This window comes from Schistocerca cancellata, chromosome 7 (genome assembly GCF_023864275.1).
Source record: "Schistocerca cancellata isolate TAMUIC-IGC-003103 chromosome 7, iqSchCanc2.1, whole genome shotgun sequence".
Classification (NCBI taxonomy): domain Eukaryota; kingdom Metazoa; phylum Arthropoda; class Insecta; order Orthoptera; family Acrididae; genus Schistocerca; species Schistocerca cancellata.
Window position 1 is genome coordinate 572305374 of NC_064632.1, and position 25300 is coordinate 572330673.

The 25300-nt window shown below is 43.1% G+C and overlaps 1 protein-coding gene across 1 annotated transcript in view; it reads left to right on the forward strand.

Annotated features, from left to right (window-relative positions):
* Window positions 1-21036: 21036 nt before the first annotated feature.
* LOC126092473 (uncharacterized) overlaps window positions 21037-25300 on the forward strand; it is a 31916-nt gene continuing 27652 nt past the window's right edge. The window contains exon 1 of the mRNA XM_049908087.1: window positions 21037-21522. Coding sequence (XP_049764044.1) covers window positions 21151-21522 — 372 coding nt within the window. The 5' untranslated portion in view covers window positions 21037-21150. The remainder of the gene's footprint in view (window positions 21523-25300) is intronic.

Sequence of the window (25300 nt, forward strand, 5' to 3'; positions counted from 1 at the left end):
CCCTGCTTTTTGCGTTTCCGATAGCGCCTACGATAACAATCTGGTGTCATATTATGCTTCACAACCTTAAACTGTTAATTTTTTTACTTCATACTAAAACAAAAGTTATGATGCGAGAAGAGGAAATGACTGATATGCTTCTCAGGAACTTTAGTTTTTCGTGTTTATTTTCTCACTTGAAATATACGCTTCCAAGGCATAATATTTCCTTGTGTGCTACTACTGCATACATAAAAGCTCTGCAGTTAATTTTTGTATGTTGGAGAAATTTTGATATCACCTCACATTCCTTTATGAGAAGGTTCCTATTTTCTTGGGATTCAAATAGAGTGGACATTTCATCACTGGTTAATATTCTGATGACTAATGACATGATACCCGTTGCAATTGCTCCATGGCACCTGTGAGTAGAGTCTCACGTTGGTTACTATAAGAACACGCAGGCAGTGATATCCGCTCACTGCAGTCAGAGCCAAGGTGATTTCTTTCAGTTTATGGCGAAGCGCCTGCTGCAGTGTCCACGCTCAGCCAACATAAACAAATCGCGGCGGCATTGGGCACTGCTAATCGCTGCACTCGTCGCGAGCTTCGACAACAAGAGCGCACTGTCTCTGCTAACGATACTATGGAGTTAATACATCGTACTTAACGTAATATGCAGGTCGTGGGTTGGGTAAAAATTCAGTTTGTAACTTCCCATCGCATTAAAATACAGTCACATTTGATGCAATATTTATTGTTGGTTGTCTCACTAATGTTAATAGTATTGTTTCCGATCGTGCGTGAATACGAAAACACACACACACAAACAGTCATTGATTCCAGTGAGGGTGACAACTACTGTTTGTTGAACAACACATGCACCAGTCAATTCCTCAGTTGGCGTCGAGTGGATGAGATTTTTCAATTACCTTGCATTGCAAGAATATTAAGGAGGAGACTGAAAGTAAATTGACTTGTATCTAAAGAGCTGCGATAAAGCAAAGCTTGACCGACTATCAGATAATTGTCCACATGGGTTTTGTGGACGAGTATACTTTTAGTAACCAACCCACCCACGATCATTACCCCCCCTGCGGGTCCGGGGTAAGAATAGGCCCGAGGTATTCCTGCCTGTCGTACGAGGCGACTAAAAGGAGTTTCAACCGTTTCGGCCTTCCATGTGATGGTCCCCCTTGGGGTTTGACCTCCATTTTTCTAAATTTCTACAGAAGTACGAGCCTTTTGGGGAAGGACACCTTACGTGGTGTACCACTGGTCCTAAGTGCACTCAGACCTTGGCACTCAGCATTGCACCGGCGTTGTAACCATACCCACTATTACTCAAATTGGGCCTAAACGCCTTTTGGGTTGTCCCAGTTACGCCCATAGTGCGTCTCCATCTGCACCAGCGATCATGATGGACTTTCCATGGCACCAGAAATCCAGCACGGTAGCCAGCCCGTTGTGGTGGGGTCGTCATGTACCCTCTAGGTTGTAGCCCCCTGACAACACAGGGATCGTACTGCCGATACCTGAGCTGCACCCTCCCCACGTCGGCCAAGGAGTAGATGCCCGTCTCCTTGGGGCATCAGGACTCCCGGCAATGGTCATCCTGCCAGGTGGCCCTTGCTGCGGCTGGGTGGCGCCCGTGGGGAGAGCCCCTGGTCGGAGTGGGTGGTATCGGGGCGGACGTTTCGCAGATGAAACGTCACCACGTATCGGGTCGCTCTGCGGCCGAGTCTTTCAAAAGAAAAGGTACCGTTTCTAGTTCTGGTTCTCCTGCCCCTTCCCCCTTGGCCACTCCATGGGAGGAGGGACAGGCCCGCCGGCTTGGAGCAAAGTACTTCCCCCGCTATTTGGTCTGTTCTCGAACCGATGGGGGGACATTCGCCACCTCCAAGCCCATGTTCTTTGTTCAGCACATTGAGGACATCTTCGGGGAAATCGAGGCTCTCAGCAAGATGCGTTCAGGGTCCGTTCTTATCAAGACCACGTCCGCCACACAGTCGGCGGCGCTCCAAGCGTGCGACCGCCTAGGGGACATCCCAGTCTCCATTGTCCCACATCTGGCACTCAATAGGACGCAGGGGGTTATTTTTCATCGTGACCTCCTGCTACAATCTGATGAGGAGCTCAGGGCCAACCTGGAGCGCCGAGGCGTGCATTTCGTCCGGCGAGTCCAGCGCGGCCCCAAAGACCGTCGCATCGACACTGGGGCCTTTATCCTCGCCTTCGAGGGGGACGTTCTCCCGGAGAAGGTAAAGGTAATGTGCTACCGGTGTGACGTGCGACCCTACGTTCCGCCTCCTATGCGCTGTTTTAGGTGTTTGCGCTTTGGGCACATGTCGTCACGGTGTGAGGCTGAGCCCCTCTGTGGCGATTGTGGACGTCCTCTTCGTGAGGAACATACATGCACCCCACCACCTCGGTGCGTTAATTGTCCTGGCGTCCACTCGCCTAGATCCTCAGACTGCCCCGCATATCAGAAGGAGAAGAAGATACAAGAAATCAAAACTTTGGATCGGCTGTCTTATTCTGAGGCCAGGAAGAAGTACGACCGCCTCCATCCCGTGCCATTGACCACTTCGTTTGCCTCAGTTGTGTCCACTCCTTCCGCGGTATCCTCACCCCTCTCCTGTCCCCCCTCCGCCTCCTCCGCCCATCAGGGGGATCTGCCTCCGCCTCCCAAATCCCTCCCTTCCAAATCCTCCTCCCCCGTGGCCCCCACCCCATCTGCCCCAGGGGCCACCCTTCCTCCTCCTTCTCCCCACACGCCACCTGAGAAGCGATCCTCTTCTCAGGCATCCATCGGGGAAACGTTCCGGACCCCGGCTTCCGAGGTCCGGCGTTCCAAAACGGACCCCGCGCGTGAGGACCTTCTTCGGGTCCAGCCCACCATCCCTGTGCCTCCTCGGCCTTCCAAGAAGGCCTCCAAGAAGAAGTCTCTATCCCCCTCTCCACCCCGGCGCGTTTCGACTGACGCTCCATCCGTGAGTCGCCACTCCCGGCCGTCCTCAGTTTCTCCGGGACGCTCTGCTGCCAGGCGCTCAGCTGGCCTTTCGTCGGCAAATGATGCTGCCCCTCCTACACAACCAGGGACAGCGGCCGCAGCTGGCGACCAGTCGATGGAACCGGATCCGCCTCCCGTCGGTTGTAGCGTTGTTCCCTCGCAACCTGGCCCTCCGCGGCCGTCGAGGTGACCAGCTCTTCCCCCATCTCGTTCCCCCAACTTTTTGACTAGCGATGGCGTTGTTTCATTGGAACATAAGAGGTATTCGATCTCATCGGGAGGAATTACAACTGCTCCTCCGCCTGCACTGTCCGCTCGTCCTTGGACTCCAGGAAACCAACTTGCGCCCGACTGACCGTATTGCCTTTACCCACTATACCTCGGAGCGGTATGACCTCACCCCTGTCGACGGTGTCCCAGCTCATGGTGGGGTCATGTTGCTCATTCGGGACGACGTCTATTACCATCCCATCCCATTGACCACCCCACTCCAAGCAATAGCTGTCCGCATTACTCTTTCTGCTTTTACTTTTTCAGTTTGTACCATCTACACTCCACCGTCGTCTGCTGTTAGTCAGGCTGACATGATGCACCTGATCGTTCAGCTTCCCCCGCCGTTTTTATTGTTTGGCGACTTCAGTGCCCATCATCCCCTTTGGGGCTCTCCTGCATCCTGTCCAAGAGGCTCACTCTTGGCAGATGTCTTCAACCATCTCAATCTTGTCTGCCTCAATACCGGCGCCCCGACTTTCCTCTCGGACTCCACTCATACCTACTCCCACTTGGACCTCTCGATATGTTCTACCACTCTTGCCCGTCGGTTCGAGTGGTATGTCCTTTCTGACACCTATTCGAGCGACCACTTCCCCTGTGTCGTTCGTCTCCTGCACCACACCCCATCCCCACGTCCTTCGAGCTGGAACATACTGAAAGCTGACTGGGGACTTTACTCATCCCTGGCGACCTTTCCGGACCACGATTTTCCCAGTTGTGACAGTCAGGTCGAATACCTCACGGCTGTTATCATCCATGCTGCCGAACGTTCCATTCCTCGTACTACTTCTTCACGTCGCGTTTCCGTCCCCTGGTGGAACGAGGCTTGTAGGGACGCTATCCGTGCTCGACGACGTGCTTTACGCACCTTTCGCCGCCATCCTACGTTGGCGAATTGTATTGAATACAAACGACTCCGAGCGCAATGCCGTAGAGTCATCAAAGACAGCAAAAAAGCTTGTTGGGCCTCTTTCACCGGCTCCTTTAACAGTTTTACTCCCTCTTCTGTCGTTTGGGGTAGCCTGCGCCGGCTGTCGGGCATTAAGGCCCACTCCTCGGTACCTGGCCTGACCTCAGGTAATGCGGTCCTTGTTGATCCGGTGGCTGTCTCCAACGCCTTTGGCCGCTTTTTCGAGGAGGTTTCAAGCTCCGCCCATTACCATCCTGCCTTCCTTCCCAGGAAAGAGGCAGAAGAGGCTCGGCGACCTTCCTTCCACTCGCTGAATCTGGAAACCTATAATGCCCCCTTTACTATGCGGGAACTCGAACGTGCGCTTGCACTGTCCCGGTCCTCTGCTCCGGGGCCGGATGACATTCACGTTCAGATGCTGGCACACCTTTCTCCGGGGGGCAAAAGCTTCCTTCTCCGTACCTACAATCGCGTCTGGACCGAAGGTCAAGTCCCCATGCGTTGGCGTGACGCTGTTGTTGTTCCTATACCCAAACCCGGGAAGGATAGACACCTTCCTTCTAGTTACCGCCCCATTTCTCTTACAAGCTGTGTCTGTAAGGTGATGGAGCGCATGGTTAATGCTCGATTAGTCTGGATTCTTGAATCTCGACGGCTACTTACTAATGTCCAATGCGGCTTTCGTCGCCGCCGCTCCGCTGTTGACCACCTCGTGACCTTGTCGACATTCATCATGAACAACTTTTTGCGAAGGCGCCAAACGGTAGCCGTATTCTTCGACTTGGAGAAGGCTTATGACACCTGTTGGAGAGGAGGTATCCTCCGCACTATGCACAGGTGGGGCCTACGCGGTCGCCTGCCCCTTTTTATTGATTCCTTTTTAACGGATCGAAAGTTTAGGGTACATGTGGGCTCCGTATTGTCCGACGTCTTCCTCCAGGAGAACGGAGTGCCTCAGGGCTCCGTCTTGAGCGTAGCCCTTTTTGCCATCGCGATCAATCCAATTATGGATTGCATTCCACCTAATGTCTCAGGCTCTCTCTTTGTCGATGACTTCGCGATCTACTGCAGTGCCCAGAGAACATGCCTCCTGGAGCGCTGCCTTCAGCGTTGTCTAGACAGCCTCTACTCATGGAGCGTGGCAAATGGCTTCCGGTTCTCTGAAGAAAAGACGGTTTGTATCAACTTTTGGCGATATAAAGCGTTCCTTCCGCCATCCTTACATCTCGGTCCCGTTGTTCTCCCATTCGTGGACACAACTAAGTTTCTAGGGCTCACGTTGGACAGGAAACTGTGTTGGTCTCCACATGTCTCTTATTTGGCAGCCCGTTGTACACGTTCCCTTAATGTCCTCAGAGTTCTTAGCGGTTCATCTTGGGGAGCGGATCGCACTGTCCTGCTTCGCTTGTATCGGTCCATAGTCCGATCGAAGCTGGATTATGGGAGCTTCGTCTACTCGTCCGCTCGGCCGTCCCTCTTACGCCGGCTCAACTCCATCCACCATCGGGGGATACGTCTTGCGATCGGAGCCTTCTACACTAGTCCTGTCGAGAGTCTTTATGCTGAAGCTGCCGAGTTACCGTTGACCTACCGGCGCGACGTACTGCTGTGTCGGTATGCCTGCCAGCTGTCGTCTATGCCCGACCACCCCTCTTACAAGTCCTTCTTCGCCGATTCTCTCGACCGTCAGTACGGGTTGTATGTGTCTGCCCTGCTGCCCCCCGGAGTCCGCTTCCGTCGCCTGCTTCGACAATTGGATTTTGCCCTCCCTACCACCTTCAGAGAGGGTGAGAGCCCGACACCACCTTGGCTCCAGGCTCCGGTTCATATTTATCTCGACCTCAGCTCACTCCCGAAGGATGGTACTCCGGCTGCAATGTATTGCTCACGGTTTGCCGAACTTCGTGCTCGACTTGCCGGTCACACCTTTATTTACACCGATGGCTCCAAAACTGACGATGGTGTCGGCTGTGCCTTTGTCGTCGGGGCCGCCACATTTAAATACCGGCTCCTCGACCAATGTTCCAGCTTTACGGCCGAGCTTTTTGCTCTCCATCAGGCCGTTCAGTATGCCCGCCGCCACCACCATTCATCATATGTACTCTGCTCTGACTCACTCAGTGCTCTTCAGAGCCTTGGAGCTCCCTATCCGGTCCATCCCTTGATTCAACGGATACAGCAGTCCCTCCATTCTTTCGCTGATAACGGTGGTTCTGTCAGCTTTCTGTGGGTTCCCGGACATGTGGGAGTGCCTGGGAATGAGGCTGCGGATGCTGCAGCCAAGGCTGCAGTCCTCCTGCCTCGGCCAGCCTCCCATTGTGTCCCGTCATCCGACGTTCGTGGGGATGTATGTAAGAGGCTTGTGTCGTTGTGGTGGGTTGCTTGGTCATCCCTCCAAGGAAACAAGCTCCGGGCAGTAAAACCACTACCAACTGCTTGGACAACATCCTCCCGACCATCTCGGCGCGAGGAGGTCCTTCTGACCAGGTTGCGGATTGGGCATTGCCGGTTTAGCCACCGCTACCTGCTCTCCGGTGACCCAGCCCCGCAGTGCCCTTGTGGTCAGGCATTAACAGTGCGCCATGTTTTATTGTCGTGTCCCCGTTTTAGTCAATTTCGTGTTGTCCTGTCCCTGCCATCTACTTTACCGGATGTTTTAGCTGATGACGCTCGAGCAGCTGCTCGTATTCTGCGTTTTATAACTTTAACTGGCTTGTCCAAAGACATTTAATCTTTTTACTTATTTTGTCTGCATCTTTGTCGGGTCCTTCTGGTGTCCCCTCCATCCCCTTGAGTTTTACCAGAATCCATGTGCTCTAACAACAGTGACTGGGCGCTAATGACCTCAGCAGTTGAGCGCCCTTAAAAGAAAAAAAAAAAAAAAAAAAAACGATCATTACGTAAGATATCTCGAAGGCATAGGGGCATTGATTTCATTAAGTCGTCGACAGTGTAGCGTGGTGGTTTACTTCCCAACATACGTTTTCTATAATCGTCCAAAGGTGGCTTGCATTTGTAGGTCCACATGGCAATGACCTTGTTACCTCTGGCCACATATTCTCTATCTGGTTGATGTTCGGTGATCGTGGAACAACGGCAACAGCTTTATCCTCTCTTGGCCCTGAAACCAATCTCGCACTGCTGTGCTATGATGGATGGGGCTCTGCTCCTGTAAATAAACTGTTATCTCGTTCATCCATATATTTTATTTAAATAACATATTAGTAATAAGCACATTGTATTATTATTTTCCACAGTGTTTAAGAATTCAGGCCCTGTCATAAATAAGTGATCTAGATTAAGAATGTGGTTTACCCTGTCTATCAAATGATGAGAGTCGTATTCGTATATCCACATTAAGCCTGACTTGCTGAATCCGATTAGAACGATCTGGTATCGAAATGAAATTACAGAAATCGGATAATTTGAACGTCTGTATTGCAACAATGCTGCGCACATAAATTCGTATGATGGAGTAACAGGTAGCAACTGCCTAAGAAAAAGTAAGAAATATGTCTGCTAGCAGCAATGTAACGTAATTATAACCCATATTTACGTGATGGAAATACTGAATCGAACAATGCACATCTATTTCAGTGGTGGGAAGATGCACCATATCGGATTTGCTGATGACATAATGACAATAATAATAATAATAATAATAATAATAATAAAATTCCCGTGGGGCCGATAGGGGAAACCCTCCCCCATATGGGTGGTACCGAGGAAATCAAATACTTGGGGTGAACCAAATACTAACACAATTCTGAACGGCTACTCAATTCGTTGAACTCAAAATCCAGACACGTCTGAGAGAAAACTACCACTACTCTGGTCACCGTCTGTTAGCTCAATGAGCTCGGCTGAAAATATTTGCCTCCAAAGGCTTCAACACCCTCCTGTCCTGTCCGGTCCTGGAATCACCCACGCCAAACCAATGAAACACAAGCAAACGTGAACTGTGCAAGCAAAGTCAACTTTACCCCAGGTGGTACACAACCCAGCTGTCGACTGGCGGCTGTTGGAATTTCGGATTCTGGGGAGTCCAGGCTAGCACGGCAGAGAATATTGAAGATCTCTTGTAAATTTCCCTACACGCAGAAAACATGCATTTGAAAACTACACGCCGCGCGGGATTAGCCGAGCGGTCTCAGGCGCAGCGTTCATGGACTGTTCGGCTGTACCCGGCGGAAGTTCTTGTCCTCCCTCGAGAATGGGTGTGTGTGTGTTTGTCCTTACGATAATTTAGGTTAAGTAGTGTGTAAGCTTAGGGACTGATGACCTTAGCAGTTAGGTCCCATAAGATTTCACACACATAAGTACTATTTTTTTTTATAACTAAACATCGATACATTGATCCAAGCACGAAAACTAAATAATCTCACAAAAGAAATCGACCAACAAAAAATTCTCATCCTTGCTCTTCTCGAAGCACAACTGATTGACAGTGAAACCTTGCATTACGGAAACCATTGCATCTTCAAGAGCAAAATACAACAAAAGGTAGCGAAAGGTGTACCAATCTTCGGCATTGCTTTTCTCGAACACAGAACTATCATCAACTCTGTCAAAGAAATCACACCCATCGACAATCGACTTATGACTACGCTCATTCAGAGCCCCAGTAAAAAATATACACTCATCAATTCACATGCTCCCACCAACATCCAAAATAAGAAAAACACCGAAAATGTCGAAAAATTCTGGAACACACTCGAAAATACTATGAGCAAAATTCAACAAGATGACGTGAAAATACTAATGGGAGACTTCAACTCTCTATTTGGAACAGGAAAATCCTGTAGAAAAACCATTGGCACAAATTCAACATACCGAAACGCTTAGACCAACGGCACACGTCTGACTGACTTTTGCCAACAATTCAACCGCAAAAGGATGTCTTCCCACTTTAGGAAAAAACCAGTTCCCAGGTAACATGCTTCCCTGCCAGGTGCAAGCTGCTTTCGTTCGCCTTTCGAGACTCGCTGAAAGCCAGATTTTTAATTCTTTTGTAGCTGAGCTACAAGAAGGCAGATACAAACTCAATAAGTGAATCGTAAGATAACGCTCGAGCAAAATTCGTCTTGCTACTTACAGTAACCCTTAGTGTCAGAGCGAAAACCTTACGGTACTGCCAATTTCATAATGCCACTTTTGTTTTCTGCAGACATTTTTTGTTGTTGTGAATACATAATTTTATCTATGAAATGCTACATTTTCACAAAACTTGCGAATGATACAGGAAATGAAGTAAATACAGATCTTTTCGAAGTCAAAAGTCGGTAATATCCTACTAATTCGTGTTAAAATAGGCTCAATCGTCTTACAGACACTTAATGCTTTATTAAGATAGACTGCCGTCGTGATGTTTCTGTAGTAAGCTGAATTTAATTTGTATTAGTGCAGTGAATGTTTTAATTGCATATTCCATTAGTTTACTAATCGCAACAGTAATCATCAAAGAGAAATTAATCAGTAGCTGAATTTTCTTTCACGATATCTAAAACAATCTGACAATGCTAAAGTTGTCTGCAAATTTTACTCCTGTAGATACCCACTGGTTCTAACGATGTCATTAAACCAGAGTATTTTCGTCTAGAAATGAATTGCCTTGGCGGTTGATCGATCAAGAGCGGGAAAGGTATAATTTTACGAACATATGACGAGAAGGACAAGTGCTTGAGAGAGGAGTTCCCTATCAAAACAAACACACTTTTGGAGCTATCATATGTAAAATATTATGTTCACACTACTCTTTGCTCTAGTCTACGTCTTTTGGTGGGGCTCAGCCTTTCATTTCTTTTTAGGAAGTTAACGATAAAAGCATCATAACACGTCACCAGTAACAGTACTGCATAGGAATGCTCAATGAGCGACCTGATGACGTTCAATAATAGTCACTCTGTGGATTTTTGTTGTTTCGAATTAGAGCATGCAGTACTCCTACACCAGACTTCTGAACTTGCGTGTTGGATGCAAATGTCGCATGATGGAAACATGCTAATCTGTCACATATATCAGTAGTCAAGACTTCCTTAATGTGGAAAATCATTCATGCCAGAACGATATTTGTTGAAACAAGAATATCTTTTTATGGCGTATTTTTGCAAAAGCACTCGCTCCAAACACAGTTCAAATCTTTCTAGCTGCCTCCTCTACATTCACCCCTCTGTTATACCAAAGTAAATGTTGTGTTGCAGATGTTACACCTTTTTCCACTTGCTGCTCAATTTTAGAATGCTTAACTGTAGTTCATGATTTTCAAGTATGCAAAATCCAATACTTAACTGCAAGATGATAACTAGAACATCAAATTCGAAAATGGCATTAATGCATACATTGACAGTGTGGCGCCACCTTCACATGGGCGACGCCGGTTTTCAGGCGGCGGGTGGCGTCTGGCCGGTGGCCGGTAGCCGCTGCAGCGCGAGGAAACGCCCAAGCGTAAGCTGTTATGATCGCGACGCAGCCACGAGCTGTCCTGCGGAATTGTTTCTGGAATACTTGTTATTGCGGGTGGATAGAATGTTAAGCGAATTGTCTTGGATGTTGAATCAGACTCCTAACTTTAGACCGAAACGTGAAAAAAAAAAAATTGGACGCGAACATACGACTATAAGTTTAGAATGCACGACGATTACCGCAAGACCACGGGCTCACTCCATCCATATCATCTCGGAAGTAGACAACACTTCCTCCTAACACTTCCGCATCTTACAGCATTGCCAGATTGTGCAGATGGCCGGACTTAGAGTTGTCAGGGGCGGTCAGTTTTATTGGCCGGCGTTCAGTTTTTATGTCTAAGACTGTACATATGTATACCGAAATGGAAAAAAATACAATTTTGTCATTGCAGAGGATGTCAATTCAAGTTTTGATGTCCTGCAGGACAGAAAAACTGTGACAGAGCTCAAAAATGTGCTTTGACAATTTAACCTGTACTATGTTAACTGCAAACCTACCAGAGGCTCATCCTGTCTAGACAATATATTTACAAATATTAAGAGAACTTGTATGTCCACTGATGTAATTAGTTTCCCTTTCTCAGACCATGATGCAGTATATCTTAGTCTTAATAGTGTAACTTCAGACTGCACCAAACCAGAATCTAAAACTGTGATTACTAGACCAGTGAGCAGAGAGAGGATGGATAGCTTTAGACATGCCCTCACTTATTTCAGTTGGGACACATGTTTTATTAGGCTTAAACACTGTTCAGCTGATATTGTATTCACAAAGTTTTTCTCCGTCTTTTTAAATGTATTTGAAAATAACATCCCTCTGAAAAAATGTACAGTCTATATTAGTAGTAATTACAAGAAAAGGAAAATGAAGGAATGGTATACTCCACAGTTAGGGCAACTGAAAAATACTGTTATGCTGTATTCTAGTCTGTACAAAACCAGTAAATCAGAACTGTATAAAGACCTGTATGCTACAGCTAAATGCAAGTATAGGAAGGCAATAAATGAAGCAAAGAAACTGCATAACATAGTAAACATTGAAAAATCTAATAATAAATGCAAGAAGGCCTGGAGTGTAATAAACGCCATTGCACACACTAAACACAAAGAGGAAATTGCCATTACCCCAGAAGAATTTAATAAATATTGCATTCAGTCCATTGAAGAAATTAGTAGTTCAGTAATCAAACCACCTGAAAATGCACTTAGTATTATGGACAGCTGCTTTGAAAAGCTTCCCCCAAGCACCTTCACTTTCACAGAAGTGAGCCCAAATAATAGCATAAAAATAGTGAAAAATTTCAAACCTTCAGTTAGTGTTGATTACTATGATATGTCATGTAATTTGTTGACAGATGTTATTGATTGTGTGATTTATCCTTTAACCTTTTGTGTTAACAAATGCCTAGTTGCTTCTCACTATAATCTATCGTGGAACCCTCGAACAACCATACCCAGTTTGTGGAAAAATGCACAGGTTACGCCTATCTACAAGAAGGGTGGTAGAAGTGATCCACAAAACTACTGTCCAATATCCTTGACATCAATTTGTTGGAAAATCTTAGAACACATTTTGAGCTCAAACATGATGAGATATTTTGGACAGAAAGACCTCCTCAATGCCAACCAGCATGGTTTTCAAAAACACTGATCATGTGAAACCCAACTTGCACTTTTCTTACATGACATACTGAAAGCTTTGGATCAACACAACCAGGTAGATGCAGTGTTTCTTTTTCCAAAAAATTTGCCTCAGTACTGCACCTTTGCTTATTGTCAAAAGTATGGTCATATGGGGTATCAAGTGGAATTTGTGACTGGATTGAGGAACTTTTGGTAGGGAGGACACAGCATGTTATTGTGGATGGATAGTCATTGTTAGATGTAGAAGTAACTTCAGGTGTGCTCCAGGATAGTGTGTTGGAACCCTTGCTGTTCATGTTGTATATTAATGACCTTGCAGACAATGTTAATAGTAAAATCAGGTTTTTTACAGATGATACTGTTATCTATTATGAAGTACTATCTGAGAGAAGCTGCATAAATATTCAGTCAGATCTTGATAAGATTTTGACACGGTGCTGAGATTGGCAACTTGTTTCAAATGTTCAGAAATGTAAAACTGTGCACTTCACAAAACAAAAAACAAGAAAGTAGTATCCTGTGACTATAATATCAATGAATCACTGTTGGAAGTGGCCAACTCATACAACTACTTGTGTGTAACCATTTGTAGGGGTAAAGCAGGTAGTAGTCTATGATTTATTGGTAGAATACTGAGGAGGTGCAAACAATCTACAAAAGAGATTGCTTACAAATCACTGATGTGACTGATTCTAGAATATTGCTCAAGTGTGTGGGACCCATACCAGATAGACAAAAAGGGGTATTGAATGTGCGTGCCCTTGCAGCACGAAGGGTCAAAGGTTTGTTTAGTCCATGGGAGAGTTTTACAAAGATACTGAAGGAACGAAAATGGCAGACTCTTGAAGACAGATGTAAATTATCGTGAGAAAGTCTATTAAGAAAGTTTCAGAACTGGCTTTGAATGATTACTCTAAGGATATAATAAAACCCCCTATGTATTGCTCACATGGGGATTGCGAGGATAAGATTAGAATAATTATTGGTTGCACAGAGGCATTCAGTCATTCTTCCCATGCTCCATACAGTAATGGAACAGGAAGAAACCCTGGTAACTAGTACAATGGGACATATAAACTGCTATGCACCTCACAGTGGTTTGCATGATGTACATATAGTCATCAATTTACATATGAGCCACTCCCCTTTCTCTGTTGCACTGAAATCCTATTGGTTATACTTAGTAAGCCCTGTAGGATGGAGTGACAGAGAAAACATAGAGAACACTATTTTGGAAAGATCTTATAGAGGTTCACAACCATTTTGAATGCAGAAGAGCACTGGAACCACCATTGTACCAAGGAATTGGTGAAATATCCCGTGAACAATGTATCAGTCAAAAACCCACAAGAAACACACTGATTGCTAAAGTCACAGTATTTCTTGTCTTACTAGGCAGTGTTAGATCTTCAGTTTAGTTGAGTTGCAAACAAGCTTTGCTATAAATTTATTAAATTTCTGTAATGAGCAAAAAGCCTACACCCGAACTCAAGCAGTGGCAAGTGCCCCATCTTGCAGCGCACTGTAGACACCAGTGCTGTGGCTGTAAGAGACTTAGTATGCTACATAAAAATTTGAAAGAAGGCTGAGACATTTGTTATGTACTTAAAATTGTTTCCAGGTTACAAAAAATGCAGAACAGCAAAAATATTTAAAAACTTTCTAAAAACATTCAAAGTGTTTTAAAATTAATGAAAGTGGGAGAGTGCAGTAACTGTTTGTCGCCTTGGCAGCCTAAAATATACATATAACCTTCGTATTTACATGGATGCAGAATCAAACTAAGACTCAGTTTTGAAGATAAGACCATAAATTCTCATTAGAGTAATTCAGTAGCTCCTAAAGCTATATGCTGAAGAAGCAGAGGACGCTGCACTCTCAGTTCAAAAGAGAACCCACAAATGACAACAAGCACAGATTAGTAGAGATTTGTTTATCTATGATAAGATCTATACACAAAGCTTACAACTACTACCACTGTCATACCTTAGATATGTTAGAGAGCCTGAGAAAATTCTAATCCTTTGTAAAATCGCTGAGTGGGTCTAAGGGTTCCATCCAGTCACTTGTTGACCAGTCTGGTGTGGCAGATGAAGATTGCAAACCGAAAGCCAAAGTTTCAAATTTCACATTCGAGAAATTGTTCATGCAGGAGAATCACACAAATATACCATTCTTTGACCATCAAACAGACTCCTGTATGGATGACATAGTAATAAGTATTCCTGGTGTAGAGAAACAACTAAAGGAGTTGAAAACAAATAAGTCACTAGGTCCATATGGAATCCTATTTCGGTTTTTCAAAGAGTACTCTACATCATTGGTCCTTCCATAGCTTGCATTTATCATGAATCTCTAGTCCAGTGCAAAGTTCCAAACAACTGCAAAAAAGTACAGGTGACTCCTGTGTATAAGAAGGGAAAAAAATGGACCCGCAAAATTACAGACCAATATCCTTAACATTGGTTTGGAGCAGGATACTTGAACATATTCTCAATTTGAATATAATACACTTTCTTGAGACCAAGAAGCTTATGTCTACGAATCAGCATGGTTTTAGGAAGCACCGCTTGTGTGAAACTCAGGTTGTGCTTTTCTCACATGATATACTGCGAACTATGGATGAAGGACAACAGGCAGATTTCGTATTTCTAGATTTCTGGAAAGCGTTTGACATGGTGCTCCATTCCAGGCTATTCAAGAAGGTATGAGTGTATGGAATAGGTTCACAGATTGTGAGTGGCTTAAAGACTTCTTAAGTTATAGAACCCAGTATGTTATCCTCGATGGTGAGTGTTCATCAGAGATGAGAGTATCATCAAGAGTGCCCCAACAAAGTGTGAGACGACCACTATTATCCTCTATATTCCTAAATGGTTTGGCGGGCAGCTATCTTTGGTTGTTTGCTGATGATGCTGTGCTGTATGGTAAGGTGTTGAAGTTGAGTGACTATAGGAGGATACAGGATGACTTGGACAATATTTCTAATCAGTGTGATGAATGGCAGCTAGCTCTAAATGTAGAAAAATGTAAGTTAATGCAGATGAGTAGGAAAAATAAACCTGTACTGTTCAGCTACAGCATTAGCAATGTCCTGCTTGACACAGTCACGTCGTTTAAATAACTGGATGTAATGTTGCAAAGTGATGTGAAATGGAACAAGCATTTGAGGATTGTGGTAGGAAAGGCAAATGGTCAATTTCAGTTCATTGGGAGAATTCTAGGAGAGTGTGGTTCATCCACAAAGGAGACCACATATAGAATGCTAGTGTGATCTATCCTTGAGAACTGTGAGAGTGTTTGGGATGTGTACCAGGTCAGATTAAAGGACGACATTGAAGCAATTCAGAGGCAGGGTGCTAGATTTGTTAATGGTAGGTTTGAACAACATGCAGTTGTTATGAAGATTCTTTGGGAACTGAAATGGGAATCCCTAGAGGGAAGGAGAGGTAGTTTTTGAGGAACACTATTGAGAAAATTTAGAGAACCAGCATTTGAAGCTGACTGCAGAGTGATTTTGTTGCCTTCAACATACATTGCGCATAAGGACCTTGAGGGTAAAATAAAAGGAATTAGGGCTCATACAGAGGCATATAGACAGTCGTTTTTCCATCATTCTGCTTGTGAGTGGAACAGGAAAGGAAATGACTAGTAGTGTTATGGGATAACTTCCACCATGCATTGTAAGGTGGATTGCAGAGTATCGATGCAGATGTACATGTAGATGTAGAGAGAGGAAGAAGAGGAGGGGAGGAAAGAAGAGGAAGGTGGTGGTGAAGAGGGATACAGGGAGGGAATAAAGTAAAGGAAAGTAGTGTAAATGTGGGGGAGAGACATGCAAAAAGGGGGGGGGGAGGCAGAGAGAGAGAGAGAGAGAGAGAGAGAGAGAGAGAGAGAGAGAAAGAGAGAGAGAGAGAGAGAAAGTGTGCACATGAGGGTGGGAAGAGGGGAAGAGGAAGAACAGTGGGAGAAGGCATGATCTGCATGGGAAAGGAGTGACATGGACAAAAGAGAGAAAAGAAAAGCTAAGCTGAAGTAGTCGGGAACAAGTTAGCAGAGGCTTAGGCCAGGAAGACTACGAAAGTGCAGGATATACTGTAGTGGCAATTCCCATCTGCATAGTTCAGAGAAACTTGTAATTGAAGGGGGTATAAGGCATGGATACTCCCTTCCAGCACAACTTTCTCTTATGTATGCAGGCAGGAATTATCATTCCCAGTTGTTGTTGTTGTGGTCTTCAGTCCTGAGACTGGTTTGATGCAGCTCTCCATGCTACTCTATCCTGTGCAAGCTTCTTCATCTCCCAGTACCTACTGCAACCTACATCCTTCTGAATCTGCTTAGTGTATTGATCTCTTGGTCTCCCTCTACGATTTTTAACCTCCACGCTGCCCTCCAATGCTAAAATTGTGATCCCTCGATGCCTCAGAACATGTCCTACCAACCAATCCCTTCTTCTAGTCAAGTTGTGCCACAAACTTCTCTTCTCCCCAATCCTATTCAATACCTCCTCATTAGTTACGTGATCTACCCACCTTATCTTCAGCATTCTTCTGTAGCACCACATTTCGAAAGCTTCTATTCTCTTCTTGTCCAAACTAGTTATCGTCCATGTCTCACTTCCATACATGGCTACACTCCATACAAATACTTTCAGAAACGACTTCCTGACACCTAAATCTATATTCGATGTTAACAAATTTCTCTTCTTGAGAAACGCTTTCCTTGCCATTGCCAGTCTACATTTTATATCCTCTCTACTTCGACCATCATTGGTTATTTTACTCCCTAAATAGCAAAACTCCTTTACTACTTTAAGTGTCTCATTTCCTAATCTAATTCCCTCAGCATCACCTGACTTAATTTGACTACATTCCATTATCCTCATTTTGCTTTTGTTGATGTTCATCTTATATCCACCTTTCAAGACACTGTCCATTCCGTTCAACTGCTCTTCCAAGTCCTTTGCTGTCTCTGACAGAATTACAATGTCATCGGCGAACCTCAAAGTTTTTACTTCTTCTCCATGAATTTTAATACCTACTCAGATTTTTCTTTTGTTTCCTTTACTGCTTGCTCAATATACAGATTGAATAACATCGGGGAGAGGCTACAACCCTGTCTCACTCCTTTCCCAACCACAGCTTCCCTTTCATGCCCCTCGACTCTTATAACTGCCATCTGGTTTCTGTACAAATTGTAAATAGCCTTTCGCTCCCTGTATTTTACCCCTGCCACCTTCAGAATTTGAAAGAGAGTATTCCAGTCAACATTGTCAAAAGCTTTCTCTAAGTCTACAAATGCTAGAAACGTAGGTTTGCCTTTTCTTAATCTTTCTTCCAAGATAAGTCATAAGGTCAGTATTGCCTCACGTGTTCCAACATTTCTACAGAATCCAAACTGATCTTCCCCGAGGTCGGCTTCTACCAGTTTTTCCATTCGTCTGTAAAGAATTCGCGTTAGTATTTTGCAGCTGTGACTTATTAAACTGATAGTTCGGTAATTTTCACATCTGTCAACACCTGCTTTCTTTGGGATTGGAATTATTATATTCTTCTTGAAGTCTGAGGGTATTTCGCCTGTCTCATACATCGTGCTCACCAGATGGTAGAGTTTTGTCATGACTGGCTCTCCCGAGGCCATCAGTAGTTCTAATGGAATGTTGTCTACTCCCGGGGGCTTGTTTTGACTCAGGTCTTTCAGTGCTCTGTCAAACTCTTCACGCAGTATCTTATCTCCCATTTCATCTTCATCTACATCCTCTTCCATTTCCATAATATTGTCCTCAATTACATCGCCCTTGTATAAACCCTCTATATACTCCTTCCACCTTTCTGCTTTCCCTTCTTTGCTTAGAACTGGGTTGCCATCTGAGCTCTTGATATTCATACAAGTGGTTCTCTTCTCTCCAAAGGTCTCTTTAATTTTCCTGTAGGCAGTATCTATCTTACCCCTAGTGAGATACGCCTCTACATCCTTACATTTGTCCTCTAGCCATCCCTGCTTAGCCATTTTGCACTTCCTGTCGATTTCATTTTTAAGACGTTTGTATTCCTTTTCGCCTGCTTCATTTACTGCATTTTTATATTTTCTCCTTTCATCAATTAAATTCAATATTTCTTCTGTTACCCAAGGATTTCTATTAGCCCGTGTCTTTTTACCTACTTGATCCTCTGCTGCCTTCACTACTTCATCCCTCAGAGTTACCCATTCTTCTTCTACTGTATTTCTTTCCCCCATTCCTGTCAATTGTTCCCTAATGCTCTCCCTGAAACTCTGTACAACCTCTGGTTCTTTCAGTTTATCCAGGTCCCATCTCCTTAAATTCCCACCTTTTTGCAGTTTCTTCAGTTTCAATCTGCAGTTCATAACCAATAGATTGTGGTCAGAATCTACATCTGCCCCAGGAAATGTCTTACAATTTAAAACCTGGTTCCTAAATCTCTGTCTTACCATTATATAATCTATCTGAAACCTGTCAGTATCTCCAGGCTTCTTCCATGTATACAGCCTCCTTTCATGATTCTTGAACCAAGTGTTAGCTATGATTAAGTTATGCTCTGTGCAAAATTCTACAAGGCGGCTTCCTCTTTCATTCCTTCCCCCCAATCCATATTCACCTACTATGTTTCCTTCTCTCCCTTTTCCTACTGATGAATTCCAGTCACCCATGACTATTAAATTTTCGTCTCCCTTCACTACCTGAATAATTTCTTTTATCTCGTCATACATTTCATCTATTTCTTCATCATCTGCAGAGCTAGTTGGCATATAAACTTGTACTACTGTAGTAGGCATGGGCTTTGTGTCTATCTTGGCAATAATAATGCGTTCACTATGCTGTTTGTAGTAGCTTACCCGCACTCCTATTTTTTTATTCATTATTAAACCTACTCCTGCATTACCCCTATTTGATTTTGTATTTATAACCCTGTAACCACCTGACCAAAAGTCTTGTTCCTCCTGCCACCGAACTTCACTAATTCCCACTATATCTAACTTTAACCTATCCATCTCCCTTTTTAAATTTTCTAACCTACCTGCCCGATTAAGGGATCTGACATTCCACGCTCCGATCCGTAGAACGCCAGTGTTCTTTCTCCTGATAACGACATCCTCCTGAGTAGTCCCCGCCCGGAGATCCGAATGGGGGACTATTTTACCTCCGGAATATTTTACCCAAGAGGACGCCATCATCGTTTAATCATACAGTAGAGCTGCATGTCCTCGGGAAAAATTACGGCTGTAGTTTCCCCTTGCTTTCAGCCGTTCGCAGTACCAGCACAGCAAGGCCGTTTTGGTTAATGTTACAAGGCCAGATCAGTCAATCATCCAGACTGTTGCCCCTGCAACTACTGAAAAGGCTGCTGCCCCTCTTCAGGAACCACATGTTTGTCTGGCCTCTCAACAGATACCCCTCCGTTGTGGTTGCACCTACGGTACGGCCATCTGTATCGCTGAGGCACGCAAGCCTCCCCACCAACGGCAAGGTCCATGGTTCATTCCCAGTATATCCTGCATTATTACAGTCCCCCTGGCCTAAACCCTCCACTAACTTCTTTCACATGCCTCAGCTTACCTTTCCCCTTCTTCTTACCATGCCATTCCTTCCCCATCCACATTGTGTGCTGCCTTCTCCCATCACTCTTCCTCCCCCTCCCTTGGCATGCATGCACACTCTCCCTCTGCCTCCCTATTTTTTCACATCCCTCTCCATTTTTCCACCCCTTTCTCTTACTTTATTCCCTCCCTGTCTCTCTCTTCACCACCAGCGTCCTCTCTTTTTCTCCCCTGCTTCACCTCTCTCCCTCTCTCTACTTTTCAACCCCTCTGAACTCTTTTCATCATGCTGTGCAGCCACTGAGCCATCTGATTAAAGACCTGTCTCCCACTACCCTGTTATCCCCTTCTTGCCTCATGTATCCTTCCCTAACCCATTCCCACCTCCATTTACCCGAGCAACTGATTTACCAAATTGACAATTCCTTGATGCCTCTCGATTCAGCCCATCACCAAATTTCTACATTCAGTTAAGTTATACCAGAAGTTTCTTTTCTCCCCAGTTTGATTCAGAAGCTTTTCATTAGTAATCCAGTCTGCCCATCATATCTTCAGCATTCTTCAGTAGCTCCATATTTTAAATGTTTTAATTCTTTACTTGCCTGACGTATCTGGAGCTATTTTTGTTTTCATTTGTTTGTGAAACATAAAATCATTTCATACATGTACAGCTGTATTTTAGCATCTAGTGTTTTTGTTCTTTTCTCAGACAATAACTGATGCAGGTTTATCTATTACTGTACTGTCAATCTCTCCCAATCTTTATCTGTTATTTTTCTTCTACCAATGTTAATCCCCATATTTTACCTTGGGCTCCAAATAATTTGAAACTGTCAATTCTGACTTATTCATCAGTTTGCCTTTAGTTCAAACTCTACTTTCATATTTGTATTGCAGGTCTAAACTATTTAGGACAAGACAAGCTGCACATTTGTAATTTACACAATTTGTTTCCCATTTCTTTGCTAATATGAATGTATTGCCCCTCAACACTTTCTGCATCTCTGTCTTTGGAGATGATTTCTAGGAAATACATGGTTACATAAGGAAAGAAATATCAATGGGCGGGAGTGTCTGATAAAAGTAGAAGTGTTATGCTACTAATCAGTACTGACCTTGTAAACAGTCCCTGACATTTATCATGTTATTCCAACCTAAATGACAGCAACTCCAGATAAGATCTTACTTCATTTCATAGCCAAGATAATGACCTCTAATTCACACAGTTCAGTAAACCACACCTTATAAGAAGGCCAAGAACTCTCTAGTTGTCATTGTTGTATGTGTACTGAATCAAAATATACAGAATGCCATCCACTTGGAAGAGGCCAGCTGATGTGCCATTTCCTCAAGTTTGGGCAAGATGTGAAGGCAAGACAACTTTAGCAGATGGTTCTAAGCTTCTCTATAGAATACAGGACATCACTCCTGAAATGCACGAAGAGATTCTTGACAAGCTCATGATGGTACATTTTGTCCGGGATGAGGATCTTAGCAAGACAATTAATTTAATGGGAGATAAAACATCTTTGGAAGAACTTAGAATGATGTGGAAAGAATCACTACTACAGAATGTTGGTCTTGTAGCAATAAGAGAATATCCAGATGGTCAAGAAGAAATCATTGGGGCCAATATAACATGTGTTGTCAGCAAAGGCGAGAAATCAAATTCTGATGAGGTAAGAGCATTTTGCATACATATTGGAATTTACAGATATTGAATAACTTCGATCTTTTTGTTTCCATTGGTTGTAATCTTATCAGTGTCAAAGATCATTCTTGCACTGTTTCAAAGTATTTACCTAAACAATTATGGAATTATGAGGATTAATGTTCAAATACTTTGTCACCTTACTTTCTATGTCCTGGCAAGAATGTCTAAGCTCTCTTCTTCCAAAACTCAGCAGCTTTATTAGCCTTGTCATGCACTGTGCAAGCAGCATCAATCCTTGGGCACATGAGCACATGTTCAAATGTTTCACCACATTCACACTGGTCATCTAGCCCCACTTAACCATTTTCACTTTATGTTGTGTCAATTCTGTCAGTCTATTCAGTGCCCTCTGTGTACTATACTGTAGTTGTTGCACTACTGTGATTTTTTTCTTTAGGGTGCAGGTTTGCTTTCTGAAAATTGTCCAGCCATTAAGATATGCTGTAGTCCCCAGGTCCAGCTTCTAGTGGTAATGTCCATTGGATAGAACACTTCCTTGATTTAAGATAAGATGTAACTGTTTGGTGGTTAAACATTAAGTGCCATGGGTCACTTTGTTGTTTTTTCCTCTCTGTTCAAAGGTTTCACATTTAATCTCTCATCCTTATTAGGAGCTTTTCTGGCTATTAGCATGACTTCTATCACTGGTTCAGGTTTGCATCAGCAAAAAATGTTAAATCACAACATGGTTCACATTTTACATCCAGTAGTTTGCCTCCCCCCCCCCCCCCCCCCCCCAATATATCTTTTATGTGGTTGGGCGAGTAGTCCACAGCTTCAAGGAAAGAAGCAAGGGAAAATTGTCTCCAGAAGCAACATTTATGACAAAATACTGTGGGTACAAAACCAATTTTTAGACTGAGGAGCGCTTTATTGAACAAATATATAATATAAAAGATCTTGAAGAAACATTTTATTTACTTTTTATTTATTTTTGAAGAAAATTTCACTTTTACTGACCAGAAATTACACAAAAATAAATGAGTAGAATGAGTTTGACAAGGGTAGCCTTTAGAGTATCAGAAGAGAAGCTTTGAGTTTATGTTCCATGAATTTATTCAGGTAACTAATATCCATTAACAGTAAAACAGTAGTAAATTTATATCTACTGTTGAATTCTCTATACATTATTGAAAATGTCTTGTATTCTATAATAGTATCCCACACGAGCAAAGATAATATTTTTAGCAAATCACAGTTTGGATTTCAGAAGAGTTGCTCAACTGAGAATGCCATTTACACATTCACTCACCAAATTTTTAAGCACCATATAACAAAGTAGCATCAGTTAGTATTTTATGTAACCTATCTAAGGCATTTGGCTGTGTGAATCACAGCAGTCTTCTGGGTAAATTGAGGTTTCATGGAATTAATGGTATAGGAAACCAATGGATACTGCCATATTTAACTGAAAGAATTCAGAAAGCTATACTTAGTGATGCAACCAATGTAAGGAATGGACACTCTTCTGTCTGGGGAGAAATCACTTACAGTGCTCCATAAGGCTCTGTCTTGTCCACTGTTGTTTCTCATAAATGTAAATGACCTTCCACCTTAAATACAACAAGCAGAATTAGTTCTTTTTGTGGATGAAACTAGTATTGTAATGAATCCAAACATATGTACTGCAACAGAAGAAACAGTAAATAGTGTTTTAAAGGTATTACTGAGTAGCATTTTGCAAAAGGTATCACTCTCAATTTCAAAAAGACAAAAAAAGACGTTCAGTTCAGCACATCTGTAGGCAGTGCATCAATAAATAGTGAAAGAAATTCCAGTGTGTTTCTCTAAGAAGAAATACACCAAGATCACTTTGACTAAGAAGATCTGGTGCAGGGAGCAGATAGCTCTCACACACATTGAGGGGACACAGACACGGAAACCAACATCAGACGCTGCCGGCACCACTTGCTGTTCACTGGTGCTGATTACACATCTGCTCATCAACACAGTCCAAATTCTATGCCGGGTGAATGTAAAACAGAACTTTATTGTTTAAATACAATGTGGTATATGCTGATGCATGAACTATATTAGTGTAGTTATTATACTTAAAGTTAATTTTTAAATGCTCACAAGGTCCAAAGTGGGTAAAAATACGAATAACGAGCAGCAAGTTGGGGAAACTCAAGAACCAACAATGGCTGCGAGAGTTACAAAAGAAGGACCTAACTGGTTGGAGTTAATAAATTTGATCAAAACTTTAAATGATAAATTAGAAGATCAAAGTACTCAATTAAATACTAAATTAGATGACCAGAGGACAGCTTCAATTGCTCAAAATGCTACTTTAAGTAAGGAACTAAATGTAACTCTAAGTAAAGATATAGGTTTGGTACATTCTAGTTTAAATGCTCAGAGTGGAGTTCTAAATAACCAGAGTGAAATCTTGAATAGTCAAGCAACAAATCTAGGTTTGTTAAATGCCAAATTTGACGCACAGAGCAAAGAATTTAGTGATCTATGCAAAGGCATGTATGTTATAAAGACTGAATTAGACACCCTAATTAGTAAAGTAAAAAAAAAAAATTGAAATTAGATTTAAAGAAGGAATTGACTGATTCTTTAACGTTCATGTAAATCAAATGTTTGCTGACTTCAGTCAAAAACAGAAGGATAATTTTCAGGATCTGTCAAAAAGATTAGAATTGAATATTGAGGAGAAATGTAATAGTGTAGAATTAGAGATTAATGAAAAGTTAGGATCATTGGAGGATGTATGTAATGCTAAGTTTAATGCTGTAAAGCAGGGATGGCATACTTAGAAAGAGAGCATTGATAAGCATAGCGAATTAATGCCTGTCATTCAATTGCAAATTACAGGTGTGAGTACACAAGTAGACAGTGTAGAAAGAAGCTTCAAAGAGAAGATAGCAAGCTCTGATGTAATAAATGTAAGTACTCTGGAGGAACAGGTAGAATAAATTATAGATCGGAAAGTCACTGAGAGAATAACCTCTGGGAATGCATCGCCTATGGCTTCTTCCAAACTTACTGGTACCAGGAAGGACATAGACGGACTCTGGAGAGAAGTTAAACTTGTCCAGGAATAAGTAGAAAAACAAGGAACTTCACCCAATGTCGTGTTGACTAGTGAAGTAGCTACTGATTTGCAATGGGGAGCGAATTCTGGGTTATCAAGACAATTTCCTAAATTCAAGCCTGACAGAGAGGTACATCTAACTCATTTTTTGAAAAGTTCAACCAAGCTTTGCCAAAGAACTGGGAAGATTCTGAAAAGATTGAATTTGCTGTGGGGTACGTTTTAGGGGAAGCCTCAGAATGGGGTACTGTAAATATTGAGAACTTTTCTTCGTGGGGAGATTTCCAGAAGAAATTTAAAGAGAAATATTGGTCTGGTAGTGCACGGGAGAAACTAATATCAGATTTGTGAGACCCAAAATACTACAATCATAGTTGGGGTACCATGAGGAAATATTTCGACTGGCATCTAACACGGGCGAAGTTTTTAGATAAGCCAGTGGAGGAAGAGGGATTGGTTTGAATTTTAATTAGACGAGTACCCATCTATGCAACAAAAGACATCTTGTGTAGTGGCTGGAAAATGGTTGAAGAATTGTTATTCTTCATTGATGCACTAGATGCCCTAAATAAAGACCATAATGAAACTTTACATCTAGGGGAAAATTCGAATTTCAAAAAGAAATAGTGGGAATAATTTCAAACAGCATGAAGTGAACATCATGAAAGTATGCCAGTATAAAAAGCAGAATTGTAATGAC